The sequence below is a fragment of the Chinchilla lanigera genome, unplaced genomic scaffold (genome assembly GCF_000276665.1).
Source record: "Chinchilla lanigera isolate Chin_1 unplaced genomic scaffold, ChiLan1.0 scaffold00030, whole genome shotgun sequence".
Classification (NCBI taxonomy): domain Eukaryota; kingdom Metazoa; phylum Chordata; class Mammalia; order Rodentia; family Chinchillidae; genus Chinchilla; species Chinchilla lanigera.
In genome coordinates this window covers 5,398,815-5,411,893 of record NW_004955431.1, presented here as the reverse complement: position 1 = coordinate 5,411,893, position 13,079 = coordinate 5,398,815, and the positions used below count along the sequence as shown (strand labels likewise).

The 13,079-nt window shown below is 41.9% G+C and overlaps 1 protein-coding gene across 7 annotated transcripts in view; it reads left to right on the top strand.

Annotated features, from left to right (window-relative positions):
• Positions 1–13,079, top strand: part of Nek3 (NIMA-related kinase 3) — a gene marked incomplete in the record, with an annotated part of 29,215 nt that overhangs the window by 313 nt on the left and 15,823 nt on the right. For 4 of the 7 annotated variants that reach the window (XM_013515777.1, XM_013515775.1, XM_013515776.1 and 1 more), the window contains 7 exon segments: positions 18–1,431; positions 3,898–3,991; positions 4,081–4,178; positions 6,849–6,932; positions 8,113–8,180; positions 8,272–8,358; positions 10,956–11,010. In XM_013515777.1, coding sequence (XP_013371231.1) covers positions 1,240–1,431; positions 3,898–3,991; positions 4,081–4,178; positions 6,849–6,932; positions 8,113–8,180; positions 8,272–8,358; positions 10,956–11,010 — 678 coding nt within the window. 7 annotated transcript variants of the gene reach the window in all.

Sequence of the window (13,079 nt, the reverse complement as noted above, 5' to 3'; positions counted from 1 at the left end):
GGGGCGGCGCGGGCGGGCGCTGCAGTGCGGCTGCGCCCCGCTGCGCGTGCGCCGCGCACCTGCGTAGCCTACCGTGGGTCTCAGAGGCGAACCCAGTGCGGGCATTCGCAGAGTACTCTAACCTGAAAGGACCCGCGCGGTTTTTAGCTAAGAAAAGTCTGGCTGCTCTGCCTTAGCTCTCTCCATTGCGTAAAATGAAGGCCTGGAAGAAACAAAGACCGGGAACAGAGGAAGCGTAATGTACTGCTGAAGATTAGGATAGTGGTAGCGGACGGGTGTCTTTCCCGTGCCCGGGTATACTCAGAGACCTAACTGATCTTGTAGATCATTGGTTTTGAAGACGATGCATCTAAGGTGGTTATCTGGAGAAATTATTTCTCGGGTTTCCTGGTAATTCTGTGATAATACAGGAATGCAAACTGAAAGTTTTACGGATCACTATAGTACATGTTTTGATGTGTGGTTTTGGCTTTGCTGTGAATGTGCTCCGTTATTTAGAATTCCTTGTGATTGGAAAAAAAAAAAAAAAAGCACACTATTTTTATGTCTCAAAATAAATAAAGGGCAGGGCACATAGCTTAGTGCGAAGGCCCTGGGTTCAGCTCCCAATGCCATAAAAACAAAACTTTCCCCACCTCCAAACTTAGTGAGGTTTGTGATCACCTCTGCACCGGGTGTCCGCGGCGGCAGGAACCAGGAGAGACTTGTGAGGATTCAGAGCCCACCTGTCCCCGAAAGTGGGCGGGAGGAAGAACTCCTCTGTCTTCTTAGAGGCCCTGCAGATTCAACTAGCAACAGGCAGATTAACGGGGAAAGTTTTAGTACCTATGTGTAAATGTAAAATGCTACAGCTAGGGTCCCGCTTATTACTACAGTCCCCGGGGTAAACTGTCATAGAAAGGTAAATATTTTGGGGAAACTAAGGGTAAGAGTTATTTAGTAAGGTTTATTATGCAGACTCAAAGTGGTGCTTTCCCCACTGATAAAATCTCTTCTTCCTGAAAACGGAGAAGACATATTTACAAGTGGAACTTTGGTGGCCTTTTACATAGTGAAATGTATGCCTTGTATTTAGATCAGAAGGGCCAAGGCAAACAAGCAAATTGCTTTCAGTTCAAAATAATCCTTAGGCAAAAATAGCATATTTTGGGGGTGGCATGTGCTGATCCCCTTCGGAAGGAAATCCTTGCTGTTGGCCTGCCTGGTGATGGGAGCTGCTTTGGGTGAATTGACTGTCGGATGTTTCTGTTTTTCAGTGTAGTTTGGGAGCACAGGAGGTGGCTGCCTGCGCAGAGCCCAGCTGCGGTGCCCGGCATGGACGGCTATGTGGTCCTGAGAGTGATCGGGGAGGGCTCCTTCGGCAGAGCTCTTTTGGTTCAGCCGAAAAGCAACAATCGGATGTTTGCCATGAAAGAAATAAGGCTTCCCAAGGTTACTGCTAAAGAAAGTAGCTTACATAGAAAGTGAACATGTAATTTATAGGAGAGTAAATCCTTGAGGTTTAATACGGAATTTCTCCTTGAAAAATATGTAATAGTTTATTCATTACTAGTTTCACAAGGGCTTGATATATTTTATGCAGTTCTTAGGATAGTGTCCTCAACAAAGGGTGAGAAACAGTCATTGTGTGCTATTTTATCTCTGTAATAATTTCCAATTTCATATACACAGTATGAACAAAACCATTAACAAAAGCAACTAGGGTACAATAATCATAAAAGAACATAAAAATACAGTGATGAACAAATCTTTGAAATACAAACCTGTAGTTGTCAGGCAACCTACTCATTGGATCAGTTTATAATCTTATTTCCCTGTAGACAATTTATTATAGTTTATCATCATTGTTCTATGGAAGAACCCACGTCAGGAAGATAGCTTAATGTTATTTTGACCAACTTTCTACAAATACATTTTAATAAAGTTCTTAGAGTGCTAGGTTTATTTTCCCCACAGTCTGCTTTATTTCAGACTTGAGAGTGTATCAAACATGTGATTCTGCAGGTCTGGGTATGCCTGTGAGTTTGTGTTTTAACATATTTTTGGTTGCTGCAGTGGTTCCGAGAACCTTTGTGCTATTACCCAGCCTGTGGCAGTTTCTTTTCTTCTTGTTTTTGCAGTGCTGGGGATGGAACCCAGGGTCTTGCACATGCTAGGCCAGCGCTCTACCAGTCCCTATCCAGTTTCTTGATTATAAAAGTGAGACATTCAAGGGGCATGTGGCTGGAACGCTGCCCCAGGCTGGAGTCAGCCTGGCAGCCAAGTGCAACACCAAGTCAACCAAGAACTTGCTACACATGAAGTTCATGCAAAGAGGACTGGCCTCAGAAACCAAGAAACACCTAGAGAGGAGGCAGAGAAGATCATTAGCAAAGAGCACTGGTACTTTGATTTGCCGATGGTTAAAGAGAAAGTATTTCATAATATAAGAGCAGAGTTTCTTTTCTTTTCTGTTTTTTTTTTTTGTTTGTTTGTTTGTTTTGTGGTACCAGGAGTCAAACTCAGGGCCTTGCACCTGCCAGGCAGGAGCTATGCCACTGAGCTACATCTCTGGCCCAGACTTTCTTAGTTGTGAGGATCTTACTATGGAAGAATGTCATTCAGAGGATTTAATCCTGAAGTTAAGGAATTAATGCTCAAGATGAACACTAAGAACAAAGCAGAGGAGGAAGGGCAAGATGAAACAGTAGAGCTTGATGTGTCAGATGGACAAATGACTAGAAGATAGGAGACCTTGGTGAGGAGAGTTGGAAAAAAGTCTGCCAAGAAGAGAGACTGTGCTAATTATGAAGACGATGAATATGGAAACAAAACCAATTAAAACAGAAAAGATATTCTTAAAGCCCCAGGATTAAAATGGATACCTTCAAATATGGCTCAAGGATGAATGTGAAAGCAGCGTATTTTGGAACTCATCCTGATGATGTCTGTGGAGTTGCTAATGTATAATTTTGGAAACATGCTGTTTGTGAAATGGATGTGTGGTAGATGTTATACATCCTTTTCCTAATGGCATTCATCAAGACTATAATTCCAGCCCTTGACTTTCAGGCGAGGTTGCTTACTAAAGATTTTTTAGACCTCACATTTTAAAAAAATATATAGTTCTCTAGCCAGGCATAGTGATGCTTGCCTGTAATCCCAGCAATCAGGAGGCTGAGGCAGGAGGATCACCATGAGTTCGAGGCCAGCCTGGGCTACATGAGTGAATTCAAGGCCAGTCTGCGCTGCATAGTGAGACCCTGCCTCAAAAAAAAAACAACAAAAAAAGAACAAACATACTTCTACCATGAAAGATTTGTATACTACCAGTTCATTGTCTGTTTAGGGTAGTATGTTTTGTTGTTTGAGGCATTTAATTAAAAAAAGTTCTGCAATAAACGTCTGTTTTCACATAAAGAAAAAAGAGTAAGACATTGATTTTTCTCCTCATAGAGTAAATTAGGGATAGTTTTGGAAACATATTTAACCTGTTGTCATTGTCCATCCTTGATGTGATAATACACCAGCATATTTTAAAAATCTGGGCCCCAGGGTGGATAAAGTGATTTTGACCATTAGAACATGAAACCCTGGCTTTTCTGTTAGGACATATTATTTTTGGCGGTACCCTGGCTGTCCAAGTCTGGTGATGTTTGCACAGATATGCTACCTAGTTTGCGTTCTTTATGTGAGAGGAATGAGAAAAGAGTATAATACAAGTGGATCACCTCAAGCATGTAAAACATGGCTATAGTTGAAAAATTATGTATTTTCTTTGGGGGCTTGATAAACTTGAGGAAAAGTAGTTTTATAAAACTGAATGTAGCTCTGGTCCTATTAACAATATGTAATATTACAGTAAAGCTATTTTAAAACTCAGTATGAAATTTATGCTTATTTAAAATCTTTTCCTAGTCTTTCTCTGATACACAGAATTCTAGGAGGGAGGCTGTCCTATTAGCCAAAATGAAACACCCCAATATTGTTGCCTTTAAGGAATCATTTGAAGGTAAATATGAATTTCTCCAAATACGTACATTTTCTAAATTTGGTCTGTAGCAACTGTGACTTTCCTAAGGAGTCCTGTTTTTATTTTAGTTGAAGGACATCTGTATATTGTGATGGAATATTGTGATGAAGGGGATCTAATGCAGAAGATTAAACAACAAAAAGGAAAGTTATTTCCTGAACATACGGTAAGAGAACTGACTTACATAGTTTCCCTCAAAGTTTAGAAGCAACTTTTCTCATAGACTTTGTATAAATTAAAATCATTAATATCTATGATTACGTGGTCCACTAGTTAGAAACAGCTGGTTTCTGGACCATTGTTACTGCTTAGTGTCCTCAGGATGGCTGCCTGAAAGACTTAGGAAGTAAAGTCAAGCCGGCCGCAGTGGCACATGCCTGTAATCCTAGCACTGGGGAGGTGATCAGTGCCTCAGCTATGTAGTTCAAGGCCAGCCTGAACCATGTAGTGAGACCCTGGCTCAAAAAAACAAAAACAAACAAAAAGAAGTAAAGTCCATTCAAGTTATAAAATATGAAGGGGTCAAACTTACATGCTTAGAAGAATTTCAGCCAGGTATGGTAGCACACACCTGTAATCCCAGCACTTGGGAGGCTGAGGCAGGAGGACTGCCACAAGTTTGAGGCCAGCCTGGGTGGGCTACAGAATGAGTTCAAAGCCAGCCTGGAGGACATAGTGAGACACTGTCTCAAAAAAAAAAAAAAAATTCCAAATTACATTGCTTAGTCCTTATATTGGATATTTAAAATCTTGATTTTTTTACCGTTCTGAAATCTTAGAAGGCACAATAGATTTCATTTTGTACTCCTAGATCGTGAGAAGGCCTCCCATTTCTGTTTCTTGATAGTAGCTACTCACAGTCTTCTTCCTCCTAAAGCTCAACATATTTCCGTAAATCCAAGACTTGCTGCCACTTTAATGGGAAACTGCATGTGCAGGGATAGAAAGGCGTACCCGCTTTCCTCACCGGCAGGACTGACATTCCTACCACACACAAGAAAGAAGGAGAACAAGAGAAAAACATGTCACATTTACTCGTAGTTTTCCATGACATGAGAGCCTTTAGAAATGACGGCCCAGAGACCCAGGGAAAACTATTGTATGCTTAGATTCAACAAAGCCTGGACAGCTGTGTAGAAATGTGGATGAAGAAAGTGAAACCTGATGGTAACAGGATGATTGGTGAAAACTAGCAAGTCCTGTGTGCTAGGACTTTTCTTGGGCTTTCGCTGTGGCCTTCCTCCCTTCCCGGTATAGGGCAAGAGCTGTTCTAGAATAAGAATCTTAAGATTACTTCCACACAGGATAGGTGGGGGAATTCCTTTATGGCCAACTTTTGCAGAAAGGTGGGGTAAAGTGACAGTAAGATTTTCAGTTTTCCCCGTGGTTGGTTTTAGGGAAGAAGGGTTCTAGTTTCTGTGACCACCTTGGGTGAGAGGCATTCTGGTTTTTGTGGCCTGCCTGAGGGGACAGAGGGGAACAGGACAAAGGTCAGAAACATCTTGTTTCCTGCCCCTTTCCTTGAGTTCCAAATATCTAGCGTGCGAGGGCCTGGTTTTTTGTGTGTGATAGGACTGCCAGTCCTGACGGTGAGGAAAGCACGCACGCCCTCCTGTCCCTGCACATGCAGTTTCCCATGAAAGCGGCAGCAAGTCTTGGATTTAAGGAAATACATTGAGCTTTAGAAGGAAGAAGACTGTGAGTAGCTACTATCAAGAAACAGAAATGGGAGGCCTCCTTCTCACGATCTAGGAGTACAAAATAAAATCTATTGTGCCTTCTAAAATTTCATACTCCATACTTTGGAGTATCATATTCTGAGTCCCAACACGTAGTAAATATCTTTATAATGAATTGGCCAAGGAAAATCTTTAAATAAGTGTCTTCAGTGGGGGTTACTTTGATTTAGGTCATAACATGTTTTGAAAGTATATAAGTATTTTTCATTTAGAAGTTGTATCTTCTTGTTTTGATTTTTAGACAGTCTCACTGTGTAATTAAGGCAGACCTTGAACTCACTGTGTAGCCCAGGCAGTGATCCTCCTGGCTCAGCCTGTGTCACTATGCCAGGATCTAAAAATTGTACTGTTAGAAGGATAAATTCCAAGAGTGGGGAATGTAGCTCAGGGGTAGAAAGCCTAGCGTGCATAAGGACCTAGGATAGATCCCTAATACCAAAAAGGAAAGAAAATACCTCAGAGCATCGTTGACAACACAGTGAAATCCTTTGATGTCATCATGAATATTCTGAAAAAATAAATGAAATTCAATGTAATGATTACACTAGAAAGGCTGTTACATATTTCTTAATGGTGAACTACTTTTATGTATGCATTTAAGGTATTTGATTGAACACAATAAAAATATACAAGAGGTTTTATTAAAATAGCTATTTACTTGGGGTTTTTTTTTGTTCGTAAATCGAACTCAGGACCTTGCGCTTGCTAGGCAGATGCTTGTGCCACTGAGCTATATCCCCAGCCCTGTTTTTGTTTTCTTGAGATAGGGTTTCACCAGGCTGGTCTTGAACTCACTATGTAGCCCAGGCTGGCCTCGAACTCACGGCAGTCCTCCTGCCTCAGCCTCCTGAGTGCTGGGATTATAGACATGCACCTCTACAACTGGCTCGAGCTATTTGGATCATACATAAAATGATGAAACATGGAAACCATAGCTTTTCTGATAGAATCTTAGTTGAACTGTGTAATTTTCATGAGTTTTGTATTCACATGTAAAACCCTAGCAGCTAAGGCCTAAAGACGAGTCTTTGGAATTTTGGCTTGACATGTATAAGTTACTGCATTTGTGCAGATGTTGTGTGCTTTTCTTCTTATAGATACTTAATTGGTTTACACAAATGTGCCTTGGGGTAAATCATATTCACAAGAAACGTGTGCTACATAGAGACATCAAGTCCAAGGTGAGTGGAATATGTTTTGGGGCTTGGAAAAAAAGAAATTAATGGTGTGTGTGGTGTGTGTGTGTGTGTGTGTGGTGGTACTGGGAATGAACACAGGGTTGAGCTACACTAAGTGACATACATGTGCAGCCATTTTTATTTTTTTAATTTTGAGACCAGATCTTGCTAAGTTCCCCCCAGGCTGGCCTTGAACTTGGAATTTTCCTGCCTCAGCCTCCCTCTGTACTAGAATTACAGGCATGCCACTGCACTTGGTTTCATTATCTTTTTTCTGTTACTCATTTCCTTTAGGGATATTTCTATAGTGTAGAGTTGTTTGCTAGCTAAATATATTTGTTTATTTGTATTTTTAAATTAAAAAATTTCCCGATCATTGCTAAGATAAAAATGATAAATAAAATTTACATATATTTATAGTGTATATGTTTTGATATATTCACACATTGTGATTAAGCGGAGTTAATCTATCGCTAACCTCATGCACTTTCTTGTGATTAGAACATTTAAGATCCACTTGCAGAGCTGGGGGTGTAGCTCAGTAGTACAGTGCTTGCCTAGCATGTGTGAGGGTCTGGGCTTGATCCCGGCACTACAAAAATAGAATAAAAAATAGATCTACTCTCTAAGTAGCTCTCAAGAATACCGTACATTTTGAAAAAATACCATACAGTAACCATAGTCACCACATCGTACAGTAGATTTTGAGAGCTTATTTGTGCTGAAACTTTATACGCTTTTACCTAATATTTATACTAATCAGATTAAGTAGTGCCTGTGAAAAAGTCATCGAAAGCTCTTTTGTGATGTATGTTCACCAGTGTCCCGTCCTGTTAAAGGTGCCAGCAGGCTGCCTCCCTTCGTTCTCAGATGGAAAATGGTCAGTACCTGGGCTCGCCACTGGGTGGCACCCCGACCCAGGGGCCTAGTCAGTTGGTCTGCTCTGTAATGCCTCTGGAAATTTGTGTTAGATTTCAAAGCAGTTATCCTGAATCCCCAAGCGGGGGAATATGTAGCTGTCAGGAGGGGCTCTGCTGTTTTGCAGTCCGCTCAGAGACTGAGTTTTCAGCATCTCTACCCTTAATCTCCATCATCTGCAAGTTTGGAAACAGCTTCCGTGGAAACGGCTGCCTTGTGTTTGAATGATGGAAGACGGAATCTGAGTTCTTCTTTTTCAATACAGAATGTCTTCCTCACCCAGAACGGAAAAGTGAAACTGGGAGATTTTGGATCTGCCCGTCTTCTCGCCAAGTATGTCTCTATTCTCTTGCAGTAACCGTAGTCAGAATATCCATTTTCAGGAATACCCTGTAATCCTCCTTTGCCTTTTTTATGGTTTTAGTCCCATGGCATTCGCTTGTACGTATGTGGGAACACCTTATTACGTGCCCCCAGAGATTTGGGAGAACCTGCCTTATAACAATAAAAGGTAAGTGATGTCTTTATTTGGTGAGAGGGTGACCGTTTGGTGACAGGTCTGGCGGCCTGCAAATGGTGCTGGTGCCAGTTTAAAGCCGGTGCATGAGCATGGTGGTTTACTTAGGCTGGGGCTGCAGCTCAGTGGTAGAGCACTTGCGGAGCATGTATAAGGCTTTGATTCCTAATGCCACAAATAATGAATTAATGTAAGCCAATGAAATTCTTAAAACAAAAATATATTTGAAAGCAATGTGGGAATCTATATTCTCAGGCTTTTAGAAGAAAGTCAGTTATCCAGCTGTGTTAGAACTGAGAGGAACTAGTTATAAATGTTAGAAGAAAGACTAGTCATTTCTGCGAGTCTAATGAATTGTATCACCGATTCCCAAACTTTGCTGTTCTGGCTTTTAAAAATCCCAAAGCGCAGGCCTCATCCATACCAATTAAATCGCAATTTCGGGAGGTGGGAGCAGGTGTAGTTTTTTAGTGTGTACCATATTTGGGGGTTGACATTTACAGGGCTGGGTAACAAGTCCTCGGTTGCCAGCTCCGTCAGTTGATAACATGTGAAGACTTTTCGGTATGAAACATTTTTCTACCTATAGATTGTATGACTCCGTGTGGTAATAGGTGAGCAGGGAGGGTTGGCAGTAGGTGTATAAGAAAGGAAATGGAAGTCATCCACTCTTCGCTGCTACTGTGTTCAAATAACATTTTTCTGTCGATTCACTTTTTGCCCATTGGACCAGTTGATTGATATATATATTTGTGTGTGTGTGTATATATACATATATTTTTTTAAATTTTTTTTTAAATTTTTTGATGTATCTTTTTAGACAGGGTCTTGCTCTGTAATTCAAGCTGGCCTTGAACTCAGTACATAGCCCAGGCTGGCCTCAAACTTGTGGTGATCCTCCTGCCTCAGCCTCCCAAGTGCTGGGATTACAGGCATGCACCACTACGCCTGGCTTCCAGTTGATATATTCTATATGCACATTGTACCCTTTTTTCCCACTTTATATTATATCATATTCATTTCCCCACATAGTTATGCTCTTCATAAGTATTTCTCATGGCTATATGTGTTTTACTCTATGGCTCTTCCAGAATTTACTTAACCATTTCTCTGCTGCTGGCCTTATATTTTCACTTTTCAATATCATAAGTGGTGTTGTGAATAACATACACTTTGGGCTGGGGATATAGCTCAGTGGCATAAGCACCTGCCTTGAAAGTGCAAGGTCCTGAGTTTGATTCCAGGTACAAAAAAAAAAAAAAAAAAATACAGTAACATAGCTTTTGTGCATAAATATCTTTTTTCTTTTTGGTATTGCATTCATGGCATTTCCTAACAGTAGGAACACTTAAGGACTCGTTATTTTGTGCTGAGTTGCTTCTGGAAAAGGGTAGGACTATCCATATGAAGTAGGTTTCTTTTTTTTGTTTTGTTTTGTTTTTTTGGGTTTTTCTCTGGTACTGGGAACCGAACTCACGGCCTTGCACTTGCCAGGCAGGTGCTTTTGCCGCTGAGCTAAGTCCCCAGCCCTGAAGTAGGTTTCTTTAAGAGAACTAGGGAGCCGGGTGTACTCAGAGGTAGAGGACTTGCCTAGCATGTGTGAGGCCCTGGGTTCATTCCCCAGTGCTGCAGAAAAGGAAAGAGTCGAACTGACTAACTAGGGTCAAAGTGACTGTAAAAGGTCTTACTGAAACAACTGGGGAAATATTAGATGCTCTTCTTGAAGTAAGGTGGGATTGCTTGGATGCGAAAACGACATCGTGTGTGGGGAAATGTGTGCATTCTTGCAGTGACATGTTTAGGAGAGAAGTGTCTGGTATTTGCAGCCTTTCAGATGAGGCTCAGGGTATTAGAGAAGAGGAAACCAGCACAGAAGCACAGCCAGTGTCTGAAGGACTGGGAGCTTAGGTAAGAGCACACGGACATTGGCAACTGTTCTGTACATTCGAAATTCAAAAAAATTAAAAGTTGAGGGGAAACTGGTAATTAAAAAAAATTAGTTGCAGAGAGTATCGTTGAGAAAAAGTCCGAGATGACAACTCGGCAGGAGCGGTGGAGGGAACCAGAGGTGCCTAGCGTGGAGAAGCAGGGTTTGGGGCAGCTGTACAACTGAGCTGGGACAGCTGTTTTGTGGAAGGTGTAGTCTTGTCCTCCAGCCCAGGGATAGAGGGCGGCCGAGCAGAGGGCCGGCTGGGGAGGTAGAAAACTGCCTGGCCTGAGGAGCTTGCAAAAAAAAAACGGTGCTCTGTGCACCTGCTCCCTCCCCCGCAAGCTCTCTGATTGCCTCCGAAGTGCTCTTCCGGCTGCAAGCATTTGAGTCCGAATGTTTGTGCTCTTGCTACTGAATTCCCAGATGCTACTGATGTGACCCAAATGACCTGGATTTGGAGGGCTGGGTGTGGGGAACGGAGAGTTTGTGACTATTACTCTTAGTACCTAAGTGTGAGGACAAAATCACTGTGTGTTTTAATACCTAGGAATTGCTTGTGAAAATTATTCTCACTGGTGGGATCATGTTTAGTTTTTTGTGATGAGAGAAATGCATGTATTTCCGCAGCGCTCCCAACCTACCTGTGGTTTTATGTTTACAGTGACATCTGGTCCTTGGGCTGCATTCTGTATGAACTCTGTACCCTGAGGCACCCGGTGAGTACGGTGGGTGAAACAGAGAGGGCAGCTTGTGGCCCTGTCTGCCTGAGTCCTCAGTAATGCACCAAATTCCAAGCGGCAGTTTGTTTCCCTAGGATGCATTGTTCTGAAAAGCTTTCTTCGGTTGCTATTGTTATGGTCTTTGCCTTGAGCCACTTTTGTACTATATGCCAATAGGCAGTATCTACTGGGAACTTTCTGTAGCGCTGTGTGTAGTTTTCTCCTTCTTTTTGCTATTTTGTAAAAAAAAATTGGTAAAATATATATGCCATAAAATTTGCCATAATTTGCCACGCCATAATTTGGTGAATTAATTACATTCACAATAACGTGCACTCGCACTGCTCTCTACGAAACTCTCTATAGAAACTGTGTCTGTTAGGCCATTTCTCCCTAACCCTCTCTCCCCCAGCTGCTGCTGTGCTCTAATCTGTTGTCTATCTCTGTGAGTTTACATAGTGTCTGTATTTCCTATCAGTGGATCCTGTAACACTTGTCCTTTTGTGTCTGGTATAGTTTACTTAACATGAAGTTTTCCAGGTTCATTCATTTGGTGGCATGTGTCATAATTCTGTTCATTTTTCTGGCTAAATAATATTCCATTGTGAGTTTATGCCATGTTTTATCTGTTCCTCTGTCAGCGGACACTTGGATTGTTAATACCTCTTTGTTGTCACGAATAATGCTGGTGTGAATATGTATGAACAAATATCTGTTAAAGTTTCTGAGTGTAATATTTGAGTAATTGGATATTTAGTCTTTTCAGGAGCCACCAAACTGTCTTCCAGAATGGCTACACCACCTTTATACTCATCTTTCTGCACTTCCTGACAAAATAGGAGAAAACACTTTAATACCCTGCCTTAAGATTGTATTTTTTCTAGGTATTTTCAGAAATAATGTGACAAAATAAGGTTACAGGACTTGTCCCGCCTGTGCAGCAGTGTATTACACAGAACCACAGTGTAGAGCTGATCTCCACGAGGTCTTAACTTTGCATACAGATAAACGGATTGCAGGGTCTGCCAGGGTCTGTTTTTACTGGCGGGCCTGAGAGTACCGAGAGCTGGTTGAAAAATCCTTCCGCACCACCGGCTGAGAGTGGCTCAGACCGAAGGCAGGCACTGCCCGTGACGGGTTGTCTTCCTTGAGTATAAGTGGTTTAGAACGCTGGCCACGCAACATTCAATCTTTCAAATGCTGATGCCTAGGCCACTTCAGAATAATTGAGTTAAAATCTCTGAAGATGTCTTGGGCATTGGTGTTATTAAAATAGGGAGACTGTTGGGAAGTGCAAGTTGGGATCCACTGTTGTATACAAATAAAGTTATTTTTAGAATTCTAGTATCTAGGGACTGGTGATATGCGTCAGTGGTGGGGCATGCACCCTACATGCATGGAGCCCTGGGTTGAATCCCGAGTGTCCCCCACACACACACAATTATATACATGAAGCTTGAAGCAGGTATGGTGGCATATTCCTATAATCCCAGCTACTTGGGAGGCCAAGGCAGGAGGATCTCAAGTTGGAGGCCAGCCTGCACAGTATAGTGAGTCCTTGACTGAAAATAAAATAGAGACGGTTGACACGTACCTGAGTGGTTAGAACACTTGGCCTTGCATTCATGAGGGCCTGGGTTCAGTCTCCAGTACCACTCACAAAAAGTGTAAGTCTGGCTGCTTGTTCTTCTGTTAGGTTTCGGGGGAGAGGTAAGGCACGTATATTATACATATGATAAGCCTGTTAGTGGCTTTGACATTTTAGATAGCCATGTGTCTCTGTTACTTTGATTTTCAAATATACTAAAGGTGTATATCTGGAAAATCATAGATTATGATGAATGAAGTCTCTGAAGCAAGCATTGACGGGAAGAACTTCTCAAGATGGGGAAGTTTTTGCTCTTCTTCATGTTTATCCTTCTGCTGAACCCCTGGAAGAGTCCAGATGTGTGTGTGTGTGTATGTGTGTGTGTGTGTGTGTGTGTGTGTGCATGCATGGGGTGCTAGAATTAGACCCAGGGCCTCTCATGTGAGAGGGGAGTGCTTTGCCACTGAGTTACATCCCT